This window comes from Budorcas taxicolor, chromosome 23 (assembly GCF_023091745.1).
Source record: "Budorcas taxicolor isolate Tak-1 chromosome 23, Takin1.1, whole genome shotgun sequence".
Lineage (NCBI taxonomy): Eukaryota > Metazoa > Chordata > Mammalia > Artiodactyla > Bovidae > Budorcas > Budorcas taxicolor.
The window spans coordinates 18,195,087-18,219,483 of NC_068932.1; the positions used below are offsets into that span (position 1 = coordinate 18,195,087).

The 24,397-nt window shown below is 38.4% G+C and overlaps 1 protein-coding gene across 1 annotated transcript in view; it reads right to left on the minus strand.

The window, feature by feature from the left end:
- The window catches only part of ARHGAP19 (Rho GTPase activating protein 19), a 58,605-nt gene that overhangs the window by 9,291 nt on the left and 24,917 nt on the right, over positions 1–24,397 (minus strand). Inside the window, exons 3-8 of the mRNA XM_052660970.1 lie at positions 23,417–23,497; positions 21,301–21,510; positions 18,007–18,233; positions 15,971–16,057; positions 2,593–2,658; positions 1,095–1,286 (exon numbers count right to left, since the gene is read on the minus strand). Coding sequence (XP_052516930.1) covers positions 1,095–1,286; positions 2,593–2,658; positions 15,971–16,057; positions 18,007–18,233; positions 21,301–21,510; positions 23,417–23,497 — 863 coding nt within the window. The remainder of the gene's footprint in view (positions 1–1,094; positions 1,287–2,592; positions 2,659–15,970; positions 16,058–18,006; positions 18,234–21,300; positions 21,511–23,416; positions 23,498–24,397) is intronic.

The window sequence follows — 24,397 nt, forward strand, 5'->3', positions numbered from 1 at the left end:
ACACCGGTAGGATGAGTGATTTATTTTCTTTTAATCCTTCTCTATAATCTTCCAGTTTTCTAAGAAGAGCAAAACTAATGCTAGCTTTTCCCTTTGTATTATCTTTGACCTCAGTCTTCTTGATGAGAGAAGTCATTTACACTTGTCCTACCTGAATTACTGGCTTAGTTTCTACCAAGAATTAAACCACAAAACTGCTTCAAATCTGTAGTATTACTCAGCCATAAAATTCCAGTCACAGCACAATTTGCTAGATCTCAAAGTAACTTCAAACAGAGTGACAGAAAAATTTCTCTTAAAGGACTTTGTCAACTGTTAAGAACAGCTCAGTTAAACATTTTTGGAGCACTTGTTTTTGTCTGGCCCCATGCTTGAGATAAACTATAAAAAATAAAAATAAAAACACAGACTCATCCCTCAAGAAGGTCCCAGTTGAATAAGAATTCAAGAGGCTGACCTTACCTGTTTAGCTAAAATTCAAGAAGGTTGAGACAAAATAAATTTCCTGAGAAAGAAACTAACCATGCCATCAGTATTTACACTGTGAGACTCAAGATGGCAAATAAGAGACCTAATTTTGCTCCCACGGCTCTAAAATAAACAAACTTAGCCACTTGAACTTCTATTTTTAGTATCAGACTAGGCTCTTGATTTCATGTTTTCTAACTGCAAACAACTTACTGGCGAGAGCTACCACTTCTGTCCTGCTACGCCAGCCACTTTACATAGATTCTCTCTAATCTGTACAACCAAGGAACAGGGGCATTACAATTACCAATAAGAAGACTGAAATTCAGAAAGACTGGGTTATTTGCCAGACTTAAATGTCGTATATGACCAAGTTAGAAAAACCAACCACACTGGATCCTTCTGTTTACTCAAGAAATCCAAGAGCCTGCACCTCTTTCCCTAGTGGGGCAGCAGACAGAGATCACCACGGAGGTTCCATAGACAAGTCTGTTTTCTTGACTAAACCAAAGCTTGGACCAGTAAAAGACAAAAATTAAATGAAATTGTTCATGCTATTCCCTAGTGATTCTACAGGCAAAAATCACATCCCTAAAGCCCCGTCACTATCTCCCTGCCTTTGGTACCTGTCTAATGAGCTGTTTCTTCTTTGCCGACTCTGGCATATTGTGAACGTGTTGGAACAATTCTCTTAGTGCCTCTTCCGTACGCTGGTGGGTCTCCTCCTGATGAGAGCAGAAATCTACCCGGTTCCATTTTTGAGATCTTGCCAGTTGGAAAGACCTGGTATGACATGAAGCTATCAGATCAAGATCATCCTATGGAAAATTTAAAAGAAAAGTGAATTAATATATCTTGCCAGACATATTTGTTTCCAGATTCCCACAACCCTGGAAGAAAAAAAAAAGGGAGGGTGAGATGTGGGGTACATCTCAGATGTAGGAACAAGAAAAACCTAAATACTATCATCAGATAAAGAGAAACCTACAGTTAAAGACTGTATCAATAGCCTACTCCCATGACCTGCCCAGAAAACCTAAATCCATTTAGAATACTGCCATCAAAAAATATATTTATATAATAGTCCACTATTCAGAGCATCTTTTCATCTCATATTTCTCACTGTTATCCTATGGGTTAAGCAGGGAAAGTGTCATTATTACCATTTCACTGAAGTAAAAACTGAAGTTAAGTTGTAGGCTTAAAGTCATCTAGATACTAAAGTGACAGACCCATCCTGGAGACCAGATTCACTGGGTCTTGGCTGGCGCTCTTTCCCACACACGACAATATGTGATAACTACACAGCAATAGTAGAGAAGTAAAAACAACTTTCTAAGAAAAACCACACTCCAGTTAAACTAGTTAAAATAGAATACTGTTTTCCTGGTCACACCAAATATTTGCTGAATGAGAGGTAGAAACCAACAGGAGCAGGAAAAAAAACATAAGATGACAGCTGAAGTTTCTAATCAAGACAGACTAAACAGAAATTATCAAAAAGTGCTTGTAACATTTTTTTAACTTCTCACTTTTAAAGCTCAATAATCATATGTCGTCTTGTTAATAGGAGAAGGCAATGGCACCCCACTCCAGTACTCTTGCCTGGAAAATCCCATGGACAGAGGAGCCTGGTGGGCTGCAGTCCATGGGGTTGCAAAGAGTCGGAAATGAGAGCGAATTCACTTTCACTTTTCACTTTCATGCATTGGAGAAGGAAATGGTAGCCCACTCCAGTGTTTTTGCCTGGAGAATCTCAGGGACTGCGGAGCCTGGTGGGCTGCTGTCTCTGGGGTCACACAGAGTCGGACACGACTAAAGCAACTTAGCAGCAGCACCAACAGCAATATTGTTAATAAGCATCACACATTTGCTTTCTAACCTCATACAGTCTTAGGTCTTTTAGACATTTCAGTGTTACCTTACCAAGGAACTTGAAAGAATGTCTTAAATAAAAATGCACTTTTGTAGCTAAAAATATTTAAGACATTTGCTATTTACAAACTTTTCTTATACATTTTATTTTCCTATGTCTTCACATTGATTCTGTGCTTTGTTTTAAATCTCCACTTATCTTAATTGGCTCTCTCCTTGTTTGGGCCAAGAGCAATTTTCTATTCTTACCTTTGATGCTTGAGTTCTGGAACCCAAATAGTGCAATCTGGCACATTCCCGAATATAAGCAGGAGCCTGGGCAGGACATAAAAGAAAATCAAGAACAAATGGTTAGCAGTATCTAAAATTCTTGCAGATCATGAGGACAGTGGTTCTTAAAATGATCTGACTGATAGATTACTCTAGAAAAACGAAAGATCCTCAAAATGCCCTATTTCATAGTGTCACTTCTCTTGCGACCAAAAAGATAGCTCAAGAAATCTAACAGGAACATTGTGAGAAGACACGGCCATAGTTTTAAAAATCATATATGGCACCTATGTGTGTGTATAATTTTTTTCAAATGAACCAAAACAGACATCTATAGTAATGTATATACTTACAAAAACTACCCCCAAATCCTTACAAATTTCAAGTGGTCCCTAAATCACATTTTAGAAACACTGTATAGAAAATACCATTTTGAATTACTGTGGCGTACAACAGAAAAGGAATAATTTAGCTTACTGATATACTACTCAGAATCCTCTGATAAGTACCCTGAAACGGTGCTAGTAGAAGAATAAATAATATAACCACAACAGAAGAGAATCTGGCAGCATCTAAAAAAATTACGTTTTCATTTATCCTTTAAAACCAGAAATTTCACTTCTGAAAACCTATCCTGAAGATATAACCCCAAAAATACAAAACATACTTGCATAAAATTAATAGACACAACCAGATGTCTATTAATAGGAAGTTGGTTGAATAAGCTTTTATTAATATAATCCATACAATGAAGTGCTATGCAGTAGTTAAAAAGGAGAGAAGGGAGGGAGGGAAGAAACACTTTATGAACTGATATGAGTCTTTCCAGGACGTGCTGTTGAGTGGAAAAGTTACCCAGCAGTGTATAAAGTACTTGAGTGAGAAAGAAGAGGAAACAAGAGTACACACACATATATACAGTAGAGTCAGACACCACTGAGCGACTAAACTGAACTGATATAGTAATACGTTTTTACAAAACGAAACACTAAGAAAATTAACCAGAAAATAATGAAAATGGTTAGGAAAAGAACTCAAATTTCTCTAAATATACTTTTCTAAGAAGTTTTGAATTTTGAACCATGTAAACATACCACAGTTTCAAAAAAATAAATCCAAAAGAAAAAAAAGCAAACCCTAACAATAACCCTACTCAACCCTGTTTTGAGTAACAACAAAATAAGCATATCTGTACATCAAATTGACAATGTAAGCATAGCCAGACATCCTGGAATGTGAAGTTAATGGGCCTTAGAAAGCATCACTACAAACAAAGCTAGTGGAGGTGATGGAATTCCAGTTGAGCCATTTCAAATCCTGAAAGATGATGCTGTGAAAGTGCTGCACTCAATATGTCAGCATATTTGGGAAACTCAGCAGTGGCCAGGACTCAGGACTGGAAAAGGTCAGTTCTCATTCCAATCCCAAAGAAAGGCAATGTCAAAGAACACTCAAACTACCGCACAATTGCACTCATCTCACATGCTAGTAAAGTAATACTCAAAATTCTCCAAGCCAGGCTTCAGCAATACATGAACCGTGAACTTCCAGATGTTCAAGCTGGATTTAGAAAAGGCAGAGGAACCGGAGATCAAATTGCCAACATCTGCTGGATCATGGAAAAAGCAAAAGAGTTCCAGAAAAACATCTCCTTCTGCTTTATTGACTATGCCAAAGCCTTTGACTGTGTGGATCACAATAAACTGTGGAAAATTCTGAAAGAGATGGGAATACCAGACCACCTGACCTACCTCTTGAGAAACCTATATCCAGGTCAGGAAGCAACAGTTAGAACTGGACATGGAACAACAGACTGGTTCCAAATAGGAAAAGGAGTATGTCAAGGCTGTATATCGTCACCCTGCTTATTTAACTTCTATGCAGAGTATACATCATGAGAAATGCTGGGCTGGAAGAAACACAAGCTGGAATCAAGATTGCCAGGAGAAATATCAATAACCTCAGATATGCAGATGACACCACCCTTATGGCAGAAAGTGAAGAGGAACTAAAAAGCCTCTTGATGAAAGTGAAAGAGGGGAGTGAAAAAGTTGGCTTAAAGCTCAACATTCAGAAAACGAAGATCATGGCATCCAGTCCCATCACTTCATGGGAACAGATGGGGGAACAGTGGAAACAGTGGCTGACTTGTGACTGCAGCCATGAAATTAAAAGACGCTTACTCCTTGGAAGAAAAGTTATGACCAACCTAGATAGCATATTCAAAATCAGAGACATTACTTTTCCAACAAAGGTCCATCTAGTCAAGGCTATGGTTTTTCCAGTAGTCATGTATGGATGTGAGAGTTGGACTGTGAAGAAAGCTGAGTGCCAAAGAATTGATGCTTTTGAACTGTGGTGTTGGAAAAGACTCTTGAGAGTCCCTTGGACTGCAAGAAGATCCAACCAGTCCATTCTGAAGGAGATCAGTCCTGGGTGTTCTTTGGAAGGAATGATGCTAAAGCTGAAACTCCAGTACTTTGGCCACCTCATGCAAAAACTTGACTCATTGCAAAAGACTCTGATGCTGGGAGGGATTGGGGGCAAGAGGAAAAGGGGACGACAGAGGATGAGATGGCTGGATGGCATCACCAACTCGATGGATGTGAGTTTGAGTGAACTCCAGGAACTGGTGATGGACAGGGAGGCCTGGCATGCTGCAATTCATGGGGTTGCAAAGAGTTGGACACGACTGAGCGACTGAACTGAACTGAACTGAAGCATAGAGAAAGGAACTATTCCACCAACTTTTAAAACCTGTATTCTGACTATACAGTATACAGCCTAGTGAGATATATTCAAGGGAAACGGAACTGTAAGGAAATCTTAAACTTCAATCAGCAGATATACAGAAGTTTATTATTAGTAGTGATAGTTGCATTATTTTGAAACTAATTTGTTATATTGCAGGATAAAACAAATAACATATATAAATGCTATTAAAATCTGGAATTTGCAATGTAAAAATTTATGTAAGTATAAAGTAAAAGAAGTCAAAGAAAAAAAAAGCTCTCTAGTGTTAAATCTGAATTGGAAATACTACTGTGAACTAGGGCTTCCCTGGTGGCTCAGAGGTTAAAGCGTTTGCCTGCAATGCGGGAGACCCAAGTTCAATCCCTGGGTCAGGGAGATCCCTAGGAGAAGAAAATGGCAACCCACTCCAATATTCTTGCCTGGAGAATCCCATGCAGGGAGGAGCCTGGCAGGCTACAATCCACAGGGTCGCAAAGAGTCGGACACAACTGAGCTACTTCACTTTCACTATGAAATAATGATTTCCTTTTTAAAAAATTTTTGATCTACTTCCTTGCCTTCAAAGAGCCTAGAAGCAATGTCACCCAAGAAACAATAAGTAGGTACCCCCAGTATCAGTGGAATAATCTAAGACTCCCTGAAGAAAATAACTGATTCCAGGCCCAGGGCAGAGCAAGTACAAAGTAAGCTGGGGACATTCATGCCAGAATGGAAACACTCAAAGACTAATGGAGTCCTGTCAAAAAGACACAGCAGGAAGCAGCTTACAAGGGCTATTATGGGCCAAATTCAGTACAATTAGAATATCAAATTAACAATAGAAATTGACTAACACTTTGAATAACTAAAAATCCATGAGTCTACAGAGACTCATAAAAACAGAAAATAAGAGGGGACTTCCCTGGAGGTCCAGTGCCAGGGACACGGGTTCAATCCCTAGTTGGGGAACTAACACCCCACATGCCACATGCTGTGGCCAAAAAATAAAATTAATTTTTTTAAATAAGAAAGAAGAAAAGCTCTTGTCCAAAGATGAAAGTCAGCTAATAAAAGATTAAATAACACATTTAGAATATCACTATTTTGTAATACCCAATATAGTTACAGATGCCAGCAGGATTATCAGTGGATGCTAAAACCATTACACTCGGTGATCACCCTGCAGGTGACTTACTAACTGCCAAGGGGAAAATGCACCCTGATAATTGAGATGTGGCAGCAATTAGCAGAACTAGCACCACTAAGACAATCTGACATTCTGCGCCTCCTAATGTGATGCAATGTGATGCAGTATGTTGTACACAAGTATCACCTGTGAATCTTTGCCAAAAATGCTTAATCTGAATCTAATCAAGCCTCTAGACCCAACTTGTGGTTTATAGGAGCCACGGAGAAAGGGATAAAGGATAAAGGAACAAGCTAAACAACCCTGAGAAAACAATAAGACAAATTTAGAATACGGAATATTCTGTAACACAATAGGCCTGAATACTTCAATAAATCAATGACATAAAGAAAAAGGGCAGTGATTATTCTAGATTAAAAGTGACATAATAAAGCAAAACATAAGCCTTGATTAGTTTATGTTTTTAAAAAAAGGAACTATGAAATACATTTTTAGGACAGCTGGTGAAATTTGAATATGAATTGAATATTAGCTGATATGAAATTGTTATAAATTCTCTTAGATGTGATAATGATACTGTGAATATTAGGAGAATATTCATATTCTTAGGAGATGCATGCCTTTTCTTAATTGGTACTTCTGTATTACTATTTGACTTTTTTCTTTGTTTTTTATTTTTTGAATTATGAAAAAATGATAATATATTTATATACTTAGAAAACAGAGCAAAGTTACATATAGTTCTACTATATATTACAATTATTTGGGGGTGTTAGATAAATTAAGATTCTCAGTTGGAGTTTCAATAGCAAACGCTCAAAATTTTTTTTTTTTTCAAAATTTAATACAATGAATAGACAGAAGAGTAGTGGGATATAGTCATGCTTAAGTTTTAAAGGACAAAATACCATGTCAGTGATTCAGCCAAAAAATAAAAAGCATGAAATAAAGAGATAAAGCAAACATGCCAAATGGTGACATTCATTGAATCTGAGAGTTTTATTTCAATCTTTCAACTTTTCTCTATATTTGAAAAACTTCATAATGAAGTTTTCAAAAAAAAGAGTCTCACAACAAAGACATTATGTTATCTAGTTTAATTTTTCCCTTGGTAAACTACAGAAGAGAGCCAAAGGAAATTTCCTCCAAACAAGACTATGATAGCCCACATCACCTATTTTAAAACTTCATTAAAAAAAAAAAAAAAAAAAACAGGACTTCCCTGATGGCCTGGTGGTTAAGAATCCAACTGCCAATGCAGGGGACAGGGGTTTGAACCCTGCCCCAGGAAGAGTCTACGTGCCATGGAACAGCTAAGCCTGAGTGCCACAACTATTGCACCTGGGCCCTCGGGCCTGGCAGCTGCAGCCACTGAGCCTGTGCGCCGCCACTGCTGAGGCCCGAGTGCCCGTGGTCCTGTGCGCTGCAACGAGAGAAGCCATCACAACGAGAAGCCAGGGCACCCCAATGAAAAGCAGTTCCTGCTCACCACAAATAGAGAAAAACCCACACAGAGCAGCAAAGATATGGCAGAGCCAAAAATAAACAGATAATTTAAAAATCTTAAGAAACATAAAAACCATTGCCCCAAAAGGATACTATGAGCTGAAGGGATACTCAGAAAGCAAATCAAAAGTAATCAAAAGTAGATGGGTTTAAATGAAAATCTGAGGGTCTGAAGTATTTTACAGTTCACAGGAAAACAACAAAAGGCCAGTTCATATAAAATGGGGATTGGCCTTAACTGTGTGTGTGTGTGTGTGTGTGTGTGTGCGTGTGCACGTGCGTGTGTATATATCATATAATTTCCAAGAAAAGATGTGGTGACTCCTATTGAGAAGAGAGAAAATCAGACTGGGTCAGATGGACTTATAATAGTAGAAGACAGAACTTCAAGTAGTTAGGAATAATTTTAGGTGAAAAAATACAAAGTACACAGAATGAAATAACAAAGAATCTGAGGATTAAGAGATAAACAGTCCACCCAAGGAACCTGAGAACAAAAAGACAGAAAAACAGAAGATGAACAATCTGGGGTAAAGCAAGACCTCTCAGAATATAGAGCACACAGAACAATCAACCATTTCTTATCCAGGGAAAAGCTCAAGGAAGAACCTACTGAGCCGAAGCAGTGAAGCAGGTGCCCACAAGGACAACAGTTCTGACTCAAATCCAAAGATAAAAGTTCTAAGACCAAAACAAATCACACACACAAAAAAGAAAGACAGAAAGAAAAGACAGTCTTTGTCTCCTTTAGAGATCAACAGAGGCTCAAAGAGTGCTCACACTAGCCTAGAAACAAAGATAAATAGTGAATAAGAATCAAAATCCCAAGGATGAGAAGCTGAACGAGAGATCTACAGAAAGGAAAAGCAAAACTAGACACTGTTTGAAAGAATGCAATAATTAGAACTTGTACCAAGCCAAAGAGTCCAAAATGCAGTACTGGGATGCAACCTCAAAAACAACAGAATGATCTCTGTTCGTTTCTAAGGCAAACCATTCAATGTCACAGTAATCCAAGTCTATGCACTGACCAGTAATGCTGAAGAAGATGATGTTGAACAGTTCTACGAGACCTACAAGACCTTTTAGAACTAACATCCAAAAAAGATGTCCTTCTCATTATAGGGGACTGGAATGCAAAAGTAGGAAGTCAAGAAACACCTGGAGTAACAGGCAAATTTGGCCTTGGAGTACAGAATGAAGCATGGCAAAGTCTAACAGAGTTTTGCCAAGAGAACACACTGGTCGTAGCAAACACCCTCTTCCAGCAACACAAGAGGAGAGTCTACACATGGACATCACCAGATGGTCAACACTGAAATTAAACTGATCATATTTTTTGCAGCCAAAGATGGAAAAGCTCTATACAGTCAGCAAAAACAAGACCGGGAGCTGACTGTGGCTCAGGTCATGAACTCCTTATTGCCAAATTCAGACTTAGATTGAAGAAGGTAGGAAAAACCACTAGACCATTCAGGTATGACCTAAATCAAATCCCTTATGATTATACAGTGGAAGCGAGAAATAGATTTAAGGGACTAGATCTGGTAGACAGAGTACCTGATGAACTATGGACAGAGGTTTGTGACATTGTACAGGAGACAGGGATCAAGACCATCCCCAAGAAAAAGAAATGCAAAAACACAAAATGGCTGTCTGAGGAGGCCTTACAAATAGCTGTGAAAAGAAGACAAGCGAAAAGCAAAGGAGAAAAGGAAAGATAAAAGCATCTGAATGCAGAGTTCCAAAGAATAGCAAGGAGAGATAAGAAAGCCTTTCTCAGTGATCAGTGCAAAGAAATAGAGGAAAACAATAGAATGGGAAAGACTAAAGATCTCTTCAAGAAAATTAGAGATACTAAGGGAACATGTCATGCAAAGATGGGCTCAATAAAAGACAGAAAAGGTATGGACCTAACAGAAGCTGAAGATATTAAGAACAGGTGGCAAGAATACACAGAAGAACTATACAAAAAAGATCTTCATGACCCAGATGGTGTGATCACTCACCTAGAGCCAGACATCCTGGAATGTGAAGTCAAGTGGGCCTTAGGAAGCATCACTACAAACAAAGCTAATCGAAGTGATGGAATTCCAACTGAGCTATCTCAAATCCTAAAAGCTGATGCTGTGAAAGTGCTACACTCAATACGTCAGCAAATTTGGGAAACTCAGCAGTGGCCACAGGACTGGAAAAGGTCAGTTTTCATTCCAATCCCAAAGAAAGGCAATGCCAAAGAATGTTGAAACTAACACACAATTGCACTTATCTCACACACTAGTAAAGTAATGCTCAAAATTCTCCAAGCCAGGCTTCAACAATATGTTAACTGTGAACATCCAGATGTTCAAGCTGGTTTTAGAAAAGGCAGAGGAACGAGAGATCAAATTGCCAACATCCACTGGATCATCAAAAAGCAAGAGAGTTCCAGAAAAACATCTCTTTCTGCTTTATTGATTATGCCAAAGCCTTTAACTGTGTGGATCACAATAAACTGTGGAAAATTCTGAAAGAGATGGGAATACCAGACCACCTGACCTGCCTCTTGAGAAATCTGTATGCAGGTCAGGAAGCAACAGTTAGAACTGGACATGAAACAACAGACTGGTTCCAAATAGGAAAAGGAGTTTGTCAAGGCTGTATATTGTCAGCCTGCTTATTTAACTTCTATGCAGAGAACATCATGAGAAATGCTGGGCTGGAAGAAACACAAGCTGGAATCAAGATTGCCAGGAGAAATATCAATAACCTCAGATATGCAGATGACACCACCCTTATGGCAGAAAGAGCCTCTTGATGAAAGTAAAAGAGGAGAGTGAAAAAGTTGGCTTAAAGCTCAACATTCAGAAAACTAAGATCATGGGCATCCAGCCCCATCACTTCATAGCAAATAGATGGGGCAACAGTGGAAACAGTGACAGACTTTATTTTGGGGGGCTCCAAAATCGCTGCAGATGGTGACACCTTAGCAGGAAAGTTATGACCAATCTAGACAGCATAATCAAAAGCAGAGACATTACTTTGCCAAAAAGGTCTGTCTAGTCAAAGCTATGGTTTTTCTAGTAGTCATGTATGGATATGAGAGTTGGACTATCAAGAAAGCTAAGCACCAAGGAATTAATGTTTTTGAACTGTAGTGTTAGAGAAGACTCTTGAGGGTCCCTTGGACAGCAAGAATATCCAAGCAGTCAATCCTAAAGGAAATCAGTCCTGAATATTCACTGGAAGGACTGATGCTAAAGCTGAAACTCCAATCCTTTGGCCACCTGATGCAAAGAACTGAGTCATTGGAAAAGACCCTGATACCGGTAAAGATTGAAGGTAGGAGAAGGGGACAACAGAGGATGAGATGGTTGGATGGCATCACCGACTCAATGGACATGAGTTTGGGTAAACTCTGGGAGCTGGTGATGGACAGGGAGGCCTGGTGTGCTGCAGTCCATAGGGTAGCAAAGAGTCGGACACGACTGAGCAACTGAACTAAACCGAACTGAACCAAGCCAAATACTGTACTCATGTTTTGTCTCTAGGATTTGTATAATCTGTATTCTATGATGCTCCACAGTGACATGTTACCTGACACAGTAAAGTAACAGAGACTTTGCTGGTGTGATGAAGTTAGAGACCTTGCAGTGGGAGAGCATCCCAGGTTATCCAAGCAGGGTCACTTATAACCATAATAATCACACGGGTTCTTAGAAGCAGAGAGCTTTTCCCAGCTGTGGTTAGAAGGAAACATGACTATAGAGGAAGGATCAGAGAGACACAACATTGCTAGCCTTGAAGATGGAGAAGGGGGACTACAAGCCAAGGAATATGGGCGATCTCCAGGAGCTGGAAAAGACAAGGAAACAGATTCTCTGCTAGAACATCCAGAAAGGAATGCATCCCTGCCAGCACCTTAGTTTTAGCCCAGTGAGATTCCTGCCAGACTTCTGACCTATAGAAATGTAAGATAATAAATCTGTGTTGTTTTAAGTCACTAAAAAAAAATCCTTCACAGTGAAGTACAACTTCATTGTATACTTGAATTGTGTACGCTGGACCAAGGGCAAGAGAATGGACTCCACAGATAACAGATCAGAAGGTGGGAAAGCTAAACTGTGAGATGCAATGAGATCTCTGTGATCCCATCTCTCTTTCAACTTATGAGTGGCGGGCCACAAAAAGTTAACCCCATGGCAATGGTAGCAAGAGAATGCAAAAGAATGAGAGTTCTATTAGGAAGTGCACCTAGAAATCCCCCATTCTGATTCACAACTACGGCCTTACTCTTCATATTCACAACTCCTCTCAACTTATTCCCATAAAATCATGCTTTGGAATTAGTTCTTCCTCTAAATGAGGCATATAAGAACTGATTTGAGAGACCTTTGCTCACCATTAAAAACTGTTCTTTCTCCAGTTGTCCTCTGACTACTGCTCTAATTCACTTATCTAGATCTTGACTTCTAATTGATCATTATCTTTGACTTGGGCACCTAAGCCTCCAATACAGCCCTGACCCTTTGTGTTCCAGGCTACTAAGCCAAAGATTCTGACCTGTGTTTTCTATACTCTGAACTTTGGATCACACCATCCTGAATGGGTAAATTCTAGGGTGGCCTCCATGTTTTCATTCTGCATAACTCCCTCTTCCTAAGTGTGAATGGACTTGTGACTTGTTGCTAACCAATAGAATATTGGTGACTGAGTGTTACTCCCGTGATGATTGGGTTACATGATATAGCTAAACAATTGTGATTAAATTATGAGATTATATTTATAATACATGATATATGTAATATATTTTATATATATGTATAAAATACATCTCAATCTCCATCTTATTAGCACACACTAGAGAGACTCTCCTGTTGGCCTTGCAGACTATAAAGTGAGAAGAGAGACAAACTGAAGGAAAAACTGTTAAATAAAAAGGAACTAAAACTAGCCAGAGCAACTAGGCAAGCAAAAGAAGTAAAAGACAACCAAATTTGAAAGGAGTAAAATTATCTCTGTTCATAGATGATATGATCTCATATGTAGAAAACCCTAAATATTTCATAGAAAAATTGTTAGAACTGGTAAATTCAGCAAAGTAACAGGATACAAAGTCAACACACAAAAATCAGTTGTACTTCCATATACCAACAATGAACAATCCACAAAGGAAATTAAGAAGACAACTTCATTTACATATACCATCAAAAAGAATGAAGTACTTAGAAGTTAACCAAGGAGGTAAAAGATTGGTACAATAAAAACTATAAAAATTCACTGAAAAAAATTAAAGTCAACATAAATAAATGGAAAGACATCCCAGATTCATGGATTGGAAGACTTATTACTGTTAAAATGTCAATACTACCCAAAATAATCTACAGCACTTTCTATCAAGATTCCAATGATAGTTTTTGTAGAAATAGAAAAATCCATCCTAAAATTTATACAGAGTCAAAGGGAACCCAAATAGCTAAAACAATATTGAAAAAGAACAATGCTAGAGGACTCACATTTCCTTATTTCAAAACTTACTACAAAGCTACAGTAATCAAAACAGTATGATATTGGCATAAAGACAAACATACAGACCAACTGAACAGAAGAGGCTCCAGAAATAAACCGTCATATGTATGGATTTTCAATAAGAGTGACAAACAAGACTATTCAATGGGGAAAGGCAGTTTTTTTAACAAATGATGATGGGAAAACTGGATATCCACACGCAAAAGGATGAAACTGAACCATTACCTAATACCATATACAAAAAATTACCGAAAATAAATAAACGTAAGACATAAAACAATAAAACTGCTCAAGCATAGGGCAAAAGCTTCAGAGCATTGGATCTGGCAATGATTTCTTGCATATGCCACTAAAGGCATAGGCAACAACAGAAAAAATGGACAAATGGGACTTCATAAAAATTTTTTTAATTTTGTGCAGCAAGACACTATTAACAAAGTAAAAGCAATCCACTCAGTGGAAAGAAATATTTTCACATCATATGTCTGATAAGTGATTAATATCTAGAATATATAAAGAATACCTACAACTCAGTAACAAAAAATAACAACCAATTCAAAAATGGGCAGGAATTCTCTGGTAGTCCAATGGTTAGGACTTTCACTCCTGTGGCATGGGTTCAATTCCTAGTCAGGATAATAAGATCCCACAAGCCACGCAGCATGGCCAAAAAAGAAAAAAAAGAAATGGGCAAAGGACTTGAATAGACATTTCCCCAAAGAAGATATGCAAATCAGCAATAAAGACATGATAAGATGTTCAACATCACTAATCATTAGGAAAATGCAAATCAAAACTACAATGAGTTGCCACCTCATACCCAATAACACAGTTACAATCAAAAAAATCCCCAAAACAAAATAACAAGTGTTGTTGAAGAAGCAAAGAAATGGGAATTCTTGTGTACTGCTGGTGAGAAGGTAAAATGGTGCATCAACTATGGAAAACAGTACGGCAGTTCTGTTAGGCCATATGATCCAACAATTCCATCTCTGGTACGGAGTCGCGCCTCAGAATCCAAAGAGTACTGGTTCTAGGATTTCCCCATAGATACCAAAATCCATAGATACTCAAGTTCCTTATATAAAATGGTGTAAGCGACATAATCTTCCTGTATACTTTAAATCATCTGTAGATTACTTATAATACCTAATACAATATAAATGCCATGTAGTTGTAAATACAATGTAAATGATATGCCCAGGTTCAGAAAAGCATCATTCACAAGAGTTAAACATGAAGGCAACCCAAGTGCCCTCAACAGATAAGCAGAATGTGGTCGATGCAGTGAGTGAAATGTCAGCCTTAAAAAGGAAGGAGATTCTGGCAAATGTTGCAGCATAGGTGAACCCTGAAGCCATGCAAAGGAAGCAAGCCAGTCACTAAAAGACAAATATTGCATGGCTGATCCCACTTCCATGACGCACTTAAAGTGGTCAGAATCACAGACAGAAAGCAGAATGGTGGTTGCCAGGGCCAAGGGGAAGGGGTGAATGGGGGAGTTATGGTTTAACGAGTTTTAGTTTTTCAACTAAACTAACTTTATTGTTTAATGGCATTCTAGTTTAGGAAGATGAAAGGATGGTTCAAGAGACGGATGGTGGTGATGGTTTGTACAACAGTATGAATGTAATTAATACCACTGGCCTGCACACATATAGTAAATGTTGTCATATGTATTCTACCACTTTTTTTTAACAAATGCAAAACAAGGAACCAGAATAGAGGGGTCTTAAAAATTCTCAGCTTTTCCAGATGGCAAAAGACACTAAAATTAAGAAATTCACCATCAGGAAAGTACACTCTAAAGAAAAGACCAAGGATGTGACTGCAAAACCTTTTGCTAAAATACTGGAAACATCAAAAGGTCAAAAACATTCAGTTACACAAAGAGCCCTTTCAAAAGGGTAAAGGCGTGCCTCCAGAGCCTCTCAATACAACCAGAGGGCCTCCAGGAAGCTGAAAGGTACTGTCCCTCAGCCTTCTCAGCAGGAGTCCATGGAAGAGAAGGGTTTATCTTCAAATTTATCTTCTGAGTGAACTCACTAAAATCCACAGAGACCCACAAAGTTATTAAGAAAATTACGTTGGCAGAAACACTGCTAGTTTGTACTAAAAATGACTATGAATACAAGATAAAAGGAGGCTGTCAAATTTCAACTGGCAGGAAGCAAGCAGGATAAAACTACTACTTTGCTTCCAACATCTGCTGTTTTTCATGAAAAAGGAAGGATGACTCAAAGGGCAGAGCCAACAGTCCAGGAGGTGGAGCCCTGCTCAGCTCCCAGGTACCTTCATATTCTTCCCTACCTAGGTCATTCCCTCTCAGTTTTACCACTGTCTAATTTGGTTTCCAGTTCCAGTCAGGGCCTTTCTTACTTAGCCATATTTACAGCCCTCTCAGGATCCCACCTTGCTCCATCTCTTTAACTTCTCACTATCCAAATCCCATTTATTACCTACCTTAAAAAGTTTCTGAGAGTGTTTAATCATAAAAGCCATCCCATCATTTAATTTTGAGATATTCTCTTGAAGGTCATTTGCAGTGGCCTATTCAGAGCAAAAGAAAACAAAAAAGAGAGATGAAGAACTGGGAAGTGGAAGGCAGATACTCCCATATACTTATTAATAAGCTAATTCTTTCAAATGTATGATAGCATCTATCACCAAGAAAGTTGACTCTAATACAGTGCTTAATTCTGGAAAGACTTTTTGGTTCAGCAGGTTTCCACTTGAAATGATATAACCTAGGAAGAACCATGTGTCCCTGAAGTGACCAGGAAATCCAAGAGAACCAATTTTCCTTTTCTAATTCTGCCTGAGAATTAGACATGTATGCTGAAGATCATCTTTCCTGGGAAAAGGGACAAGAAGAACAGAATCCGTAGCAGTTACCAAGAACATTGCTCTCCAGAGAAACTAGTTTCTCCAAAGACAAAAGAGAACTGTCACTATGAATTGATGTTAAAGGTGATCCGTTTCTTAAAAATAGTCAAACGTCACTGACTCCCTTCTGTTTCCCCTGCCTCTTTTTTAAGCACTTCAGCGTCTCTACTATCCCAAAGCCCGCATTCTCAACATGCATCTTTGTTACTTAATGTTTGCTTGTTCTAAGACCTCTTAACTTTATAGTCATAGATCACTTGTTTATTTTCAGTCTCATTGAGCTGGTTCTAAAACTCTTTTAGTTATGAGGTTTTATCCCCTTAACATGGACAAATCTTGGTATGTAGTCTTTTTCCTCTCATATCCCTCCCCACATCAACCTTCCTCTGGGCAGAAGCTCTGTTTTATGAATGGACAGGAATATGAAACTACGGGCTTCCAGGTCAAGAATTAGTTCAATCTTTCCGCCATCTTTCCATGCCGCCAGAATGTCCTGGCTGACGCTCTCAAGAGTATCAACAATGCCAAAAAGAGAGGCAAACACCAGGTCCTTATTAGGCTGTGCTCCAAAGTCATTGTCAGGCTTCTAACAGTGATGATGAAGCATGGTTACACTGGTGAATTTGAAATCACTGATGATCACAGGCTTGGGAAAATTGTTGTGAACCTCACAGGCAGGCTAAATAAGTGTGGAGTGATCAGCCCCAGATTTGATCTTTATGCAACTCAAAGATCTAGAAAAATGGCAGAATAACCTGGTCCCATCCCGTCAGTTTGGTTTCATTGTACTGACAACCTCAGGGGGCATCATGGACCCTGAAGAAGCAAGACGAAAACATACAGGAGGGAAAATCCTTGGATTCTTTTTCTAGGGATGTAATACATACAAATAAAATGCCTCAGCGGGGAAAAAAAAGAATTAGTTCAAAAGACTATATAATTTACTTCTCATGTAAGTCACTAGGAAGGCCGTGGTCTCAGTTAAAGCACATTCAGGATATATATATATATATCTCTATGGCTGAGTCCCTTCACTGTTCACCTGAAACTACCACAACATTGTTAATCGGCTATACCTCAATACAAAATAAAAAGTTGAAAGTTGAAAAAAAAGAAAAAAAGAAGGACATTCAGCTTTATCTAAGGAGAGTATATCTACAGGATATAGAAAAGTTAGGACAAGGCAGTATCGCTCTATCTGAAAGCTCTTATCTAAAAGCTCAGTGATACTATCCTGTAAGATCATACAGCTCTGGTTTAAATTCATACCATCTGATCTTCAGAAATCAATTTGATTTCCCAAGAAGGCTTTCATGTTAAGAAGGAGTTTACACTGACCATCCAATATGAGTATTCTGGTATATTTAGTAGCTATAATCTTCCACTAAGAGTTTCCACTAAAATTATAATTCAGGTTTATCAGATTTATTTATAAGCAAGATTAACAGGAATTGGCGGTTTGATAACTCTTAAATGATCTAACAAAGTAAGTTCCTAACCTTATAAAGCTGAAGACCAGAACTTGGACCCTTGATAACCACACGAAGTACAGCTATAAGATGAGACCCAGCTCAAGAAAACCAAGCAGTCTTTCTGTTCCCCCCGACACTTACATTTTTTGGCCATAAGACATGAGGTGCAAACATAAGGGCAAGGTTATGGGCGGACATCTTATTCTTGTCTTGTTTCTTTGCTGTCTGGTACAGGAGATCAAGCAGTAACTTCAGCAAGTTACGATTGGGTGGAGGGAGAATGAGGAAGAGCAACTGAAGAGCCTCGATTTGCCGTTCCTTATCTGGTACATTGGTCTTGTTTCCTTTATCATCAAACTGCATCAAATCTTGAGGATAAAAGAGATGATTGTAAGGGATGGAAAATATACAAGAAAGAAAAAAAATCAATGTTCCTACTATGTTTCATCCTCCAATAAGAGAAAGAAAAAAAAGAATCACGTATAAACACAGATTTTGGCAAAATATAATAACAAAATCATATCAATATAATTTAATAATAAAAAGACAAAAACCCAGTCAAAAATAGGCAAAAGACTTAAACATTCCTTCAAATAAGATATACAAGCGGCCAATAAGCATTTGTATACTTGGTATCATTTGCTATCAAGGAAATGTAAATCAAAACCCCAATGAGATACTACTTCATAATCAGTGGTGTGAGTGAAGTCGCTCAGTTGTGTCCAACTCTTTGCAACCCCGTGGACTGTAGCCCACCAGGCTCCTCCGTCCATAGGATTCTCCAGGCAAGAATACTGGAGCAGGTTGCCATTTCCTTCTCCAGGGGATCTTCCGGACCCAGGGATTGAACCCAGGTCTCCCACATTGCAGGCAGACGCCTTAACCTCTGAGCCACCAGGGCAAAGGTGTGGCTATAGTCAAAAAAACTGACAATAACAAGTGCTGGCAAGAATGCTGAGAAAATTAAACTCTTCTACAAGGACTTCCCTGGCAGTCCAGTGGTTAAGACTCTGAGCTTTCACTGTAGGGGGTGCAAGTTTGATCACTGGTTAGGGAACTAAGATTCCACATGCCATACAGTGGAGCCAAAAAAAACCCCACCACTCTCCTACACTGCTGGTGGGAATGTAAAAAATGGTGTGACCACTGTGGAAAACAGCTTGGCAGTTCCTCAAAAAGTTAAACATAGAGTTATCACATGACTTAGTAATTCCATTCCCAGTTATATACTCAAGAGAAATTAATAATAGTCCACACACATCTCTGATAATGCCACCCCCTTCACACTTTCTCAACAAGATATTTTACTGCTAAAATACTATGAGAGTGAATCATGACCTGATACCAGGATGATCCAGGCAGCTCCTTACAGAGTCAGAATCATGGCTTCTTCTCTCACAGGCTATACAGGCTATCAATTAAAAACTGTCCCTGTTGCTGCTGCTGCTAAGTCGCTTCAGTCGTGTCCGACTCTGTGCGACTCCGTAGATGGCAGCCGCCCACCAGGCTCCCCCATCCCTGGAATTCTCCAGGCAAGAACACTGGAGTGGGTTGCCATTTCCTTCTCCAATGCATGAAAGTGAAAAGTGAAAGTGAAGTCACTCAGTCGTGTCAGACTCTTAGCGACCTCATGGACTACAGCCTACCAGGCTCCTCCGTCCATGGGATTCTCCAGGCAAGAGCACCGGAGTGGGTTTCCATTGCCTTCTCCCCTAGATCATCAGAATTTCAAAAGACACTGAAAAACATTTGGGTATAATTCATATAGACCTGAATATGATTACAGTGTGTTATTGAAGATGTTTAACTTCAATTATAATTCCAGGTTTAGGAAAGGCAAATAATATCTCTAGAAACTGTCTCCTGTTAATATGAAATTGAAAACAAAAATCCCTCCCTGTTATCAGTAAGGCATATCAAATGCTACACCTGTGCCACACCTTAGTGTGATCTCAAAGACCAGTGAATCATGGGGTGGTGGAGGGGAAGTTTCAGATAACTGTACTAAATTAACTCAACAGGAAAGCAAACAGAACAGGCATTATTCATGTTAACTCTTATAAAAAGAACTTATCAATATTTTCCATATCTTTTTCAAGGATCTAAAAACTTTTATTTCTCCCAAAAAAAACTGTAATGATATCGAGTGTTAGTCGTTCTGTCGTGCCCAAATCTTTGCAACCCCATGGACCGCAGCCCACCAGGCTCCTCTGTCCATAGGATTTTCCAGGCAAGAACACTGGAATAGGTTGCCATTTCCTTCTCCAGGGGATCTTCCCAACCCAGGGATCGAACCCGGATCTCCTGCACTGCAGGCAGATTCTTTACCGACTGAGCTGCGAGGGAAGCCAAAAGAAACTATAAAGCTGTATAATATTCTGGTAATATTTTCTCATTTGAATCATCTAAATTGTTCTTGGAAGTGCTAACAAAATCTAATCTTACTTTAGAAATTCAAAACCTATTTTTTTCTAAGCGGTAAAAATTATTCAAAAGAAAAAAATCTTCTATTTATTTTCCTTAAGATTAGAAGCAAGAGAGAAAGGCTCAAGGGTAGAAAACTAAGTAAATACAGTATGGATGTTGATGCTGTGTGCACTTAGAGCCTATAGCGGCGCAACTGCTGTGCAATTTAAGAATGAATTCCTTGCCACACAGGCATGAAAGGAAAAGAGGAAACTACTTATGAGATGAAAATGGAACATTCTCCAAGACACATTAAATAAAAAAAGCAAACCACAGAACCATGTGTATAACACCCTACCATTACATAAAAAGAGAGAAAAGAAATATATGCAGGTGTTTGTAAGTGTCTAAAACATCTCTGTAAGGACATATTAGAAATCAATAGTACTGGTTCTCTCTTGGAAGAAAAACTGAGTGCCAGGGAACAGAGATGGAAAAGAGGCTTTTCACTGGATACTCTTGGAACCTTTTGAATTTTAATTCGTGAGAACGTATTGTCGATTTAGAAAACAAACAAAATTACTTTTTAAAGAGCAAATTTCCAACAATAGAGATGATCTCAACTGAGGCATATTAATACTTAGCAAAAGTTCCAAACCAAGGCAAGTACATCAAAACTGTGACCATTGATTTGGGTGTGTCAATCAATCCAGTGAAAAGCAGACATTAATTAAACAACTAAAATGTTTAAAGCACAATGCTAGGACCCATCAGAAACACAAAAATAAACAAAACCCAGACTGTATCTTCAAAGAGGTTTATTCGACAAAAAAATTTGACTAAATCAAACGTAACTAGCCAATGCTTATGAGTATTCAGAGAGCCCAGAAATATCATGAAGTGTTAACCAATATTAGCAGAAGTTACAAACAATACAATATTGTTGTTTACAAACAACAGAATATTCCAGATGACTTTACTAAATTGAAATAAATGTACCTACAGCCCCTTCTCACCTCCGATACTCACCAGCAATTTTGAGGTGTGCGTGAAAATGTTTATGTGTCAGCAGGGGCTCAGGTAACTCTCCTAGAAACATCTTCAGCAAGGTAGCAACGTCATTTGAGTGAAACTCCCCTGATTCCAAGTCAATATCAGTTCCATTATTGAGAGCATCTCTTAAAATCTGCTGCCGGACACTATTCCCTGGTACTCTAAACAAACCCTCTACTCGTAAGTCTGTTTGGCATGGAAGAAGAACAGAGGACAGGAAAAAAGAAACAGAGAATTATGATTAAAATAAGTCATCTGTAAGACCACTTTATACTTGAAAGACCCTTCCAAAGACCCTGAAGGAGGAGTTAAGACCTACTGGTCCCTGGGGAAACTTATCTGAACATCCCTGAGCACCCAGAGATCTTCCAGGCTGAGAGATGGCCCACCCAGGAGTCACTGAACCTCCTTGAGGCACATCTGGAGACTGAATTTTATCCAGTCTTTTTTTAAACTCTTATTGAAATATAGTTGATTTAAAATGTTGTGTTAGCTTCAAGTATACAGCAAAGTGAGATATATATATATATGTGAACGTTGCTCAGTCATGTCCGACTCTTTGCGACCCCATGGACTATACAGTCCATGGAATTCTCCAGGCCAGGATACTGGAGTGGGTAGCCTTTCCCTCCTCCAGGGAATCTTCCCAACCCAGGGATTGAACTCAGGTCTCCCACATTGCAGGTGGATTCTTTACTAGCTGACCACAAGGGAAACCCATATATATATATATATATATATATATATATATATACACATATAAGATTATTTTGCATTATAGGTTATTACAAAATATTAAGCACAGTTCCCTGTGCTATGCAGTAGGTCCTTGTTGGTTATCTATTTTATATACAATAGAGCTTGAAAAATAAGCTGGAAGGAAAGCCACGTCTTCCTGAAGTCCCCTTCCCATGAGCCATCCCAGAATTTGTTGAAGGGGCTGAGTTCATCTGTGGAGGTTCATTGCTTCTATAAACAGTTTCCCAGCCTAAAATGAATCGAGGGTCTCTGCACTACCCCAGGAATTAGAACTCTAATCGGTCAGATCACCTTTCCATCTAAGAGACTTCCAGAAGCTCAGAGTCATTCCAACTAAACCATTCTTCCCTTCAACCTAGATTCTAAACTAATCTAAGGGTTAAAAAAGATGAGACACATTGTTTCAGTTTGATCTGGTAGAAGTATGAAAGTTCCTGTTTTCAGCTTAGGTATGTATTTCTTTGACTAGCTCCTTAATTCAGGTTTCCAAGTTGAAATGCCCACCAGCCACTCTGGCAACAGTAAATGAATGAACAGGAACCCTAACAAACTGGTAAGCACCTACCTGTGCTCCAGATGACTGCACCCCAGAGGCCACAGGGCTCAAGTATGCTAGATCTTCCTGTTATCCAAAGAAGGCGGGAAACCTGGACTTCTCCCATTTTAAAAGACTGGAAACTAGTTTTATTTTTAACTTAATCCTTTGCCAAACAAAACATGAAAGTAGATAACTTAAGCCCTTAGGCTGTCAGTTGGTAACCTCTGCTGTAGCTCCCAGCACAATGTCCCAGGTAGGGCAAGCCAAAAATAACCATTAGTGTTGAATTCATCATGGCATCACATAAAGCCACACATTTCATACACACTCAGCTGTGCCAAGTACTTAAAGCAATGACATAACCAGTATGACTACTAAAAAAGGGAAAAGGGAATTAAGTTGAGTGTATTTTAATCAGAGAATTTTAGAGTTGAAAGGTCTCTTTGGTGATAAATTATTATCCCTGGAATAAATGTTGAGACTCTTTAGAAGCAATGTATTTCTGCCAGAAGAAATGCCTCTCTTAATCGAGGGTGAAATGTGATTTCACAGACACTATCTAATGTGTGTGTGTGTGTATGTGTGTGTGTGTGTGTTTGAGAGTATAAAGCAAATCAATACATGAGATGAAATTTATAAGGAAATTTATCGAGAAACATGCCACCTGAAATTATCATTGATTAATGTCTTTGTTAACGGTTAACTGACACCTACTGACTCAAGGATATTAAGCTCCCAACAGAAAACTGACAACTGTTCATTAACAAAGAATGAAAACATTTCAAGTAGTCTTACTCTTGTGTAGATATTCAATTAGTTGGTATATCTGGGCAATGCCTTCCTCTGTCAGTGGGGATCCAAATACTACTCCTTTTTCTGAAAAAAGCCATACAATAGAACAAGGCTATATTTTCCACAAACAGTACAAAATCAGCATACTTAAAATCATTATACCCCTCAAGCATCCTATGTTACAGTTGAGCAAGTATGTTCACATGGTCAGTACAAAAAAACTTTAGAGTTGGAAGTGCATCAGAAAATGCAATCAGAACACCTTTCAATCAACTCTCTGCAAGTTTAATCTTAGATAGTAGGTTCCCTGAAGGCAAAGACCATCTTCTTCTTTAATTAACAATACTTGGAATATTGATATTTAATTTAAAAACAAACAAAAAATAGAACTTAGACCCATGAGTATCAGAACATGATAGATTATCCACTAGAGTTGGTATAGGGTCTAATCTGTTATGTTTAAACTTTTTTGCTGCCCTCGGGATTTCCTTATATTTAATAAAACAAAATAGAATCTCTTTCACATCTTATCAAAAACAGTATAATCATAATTTATGTATATAAAACTAATAACTTATTTCTGAGAAGGTTTTTTGAGTGATTCATAAGTATTAATATTTGCCTTATCAAAGCATTCTATGGAATGAAAACATTAGAGAACTACTGCAATTAAAAAATGGTCTAACTTTCTTTACTGCATTCACCAGCTGTATAACTTTGTTCTTTTAATATTGTTTTAGTATAGTATTAATAGAGCATGAAAATCAAGGTGCTCCTGATAACTATGTAAACTAATCATGCTATTTTCTGGAGACTGATATATATGCTTTAATTAATCTAGGTAATTTTTATAATTTTTATCAATATTACTTAAAGTTTTACTCTTCATGTAATGAAGAAAAATGACTAAAAAAAATGCTGTACAATAATAGTAACTCCTCCACGAATGTGCAAATGTTCAGAGTAGAGCCCAGGAAGCAACTG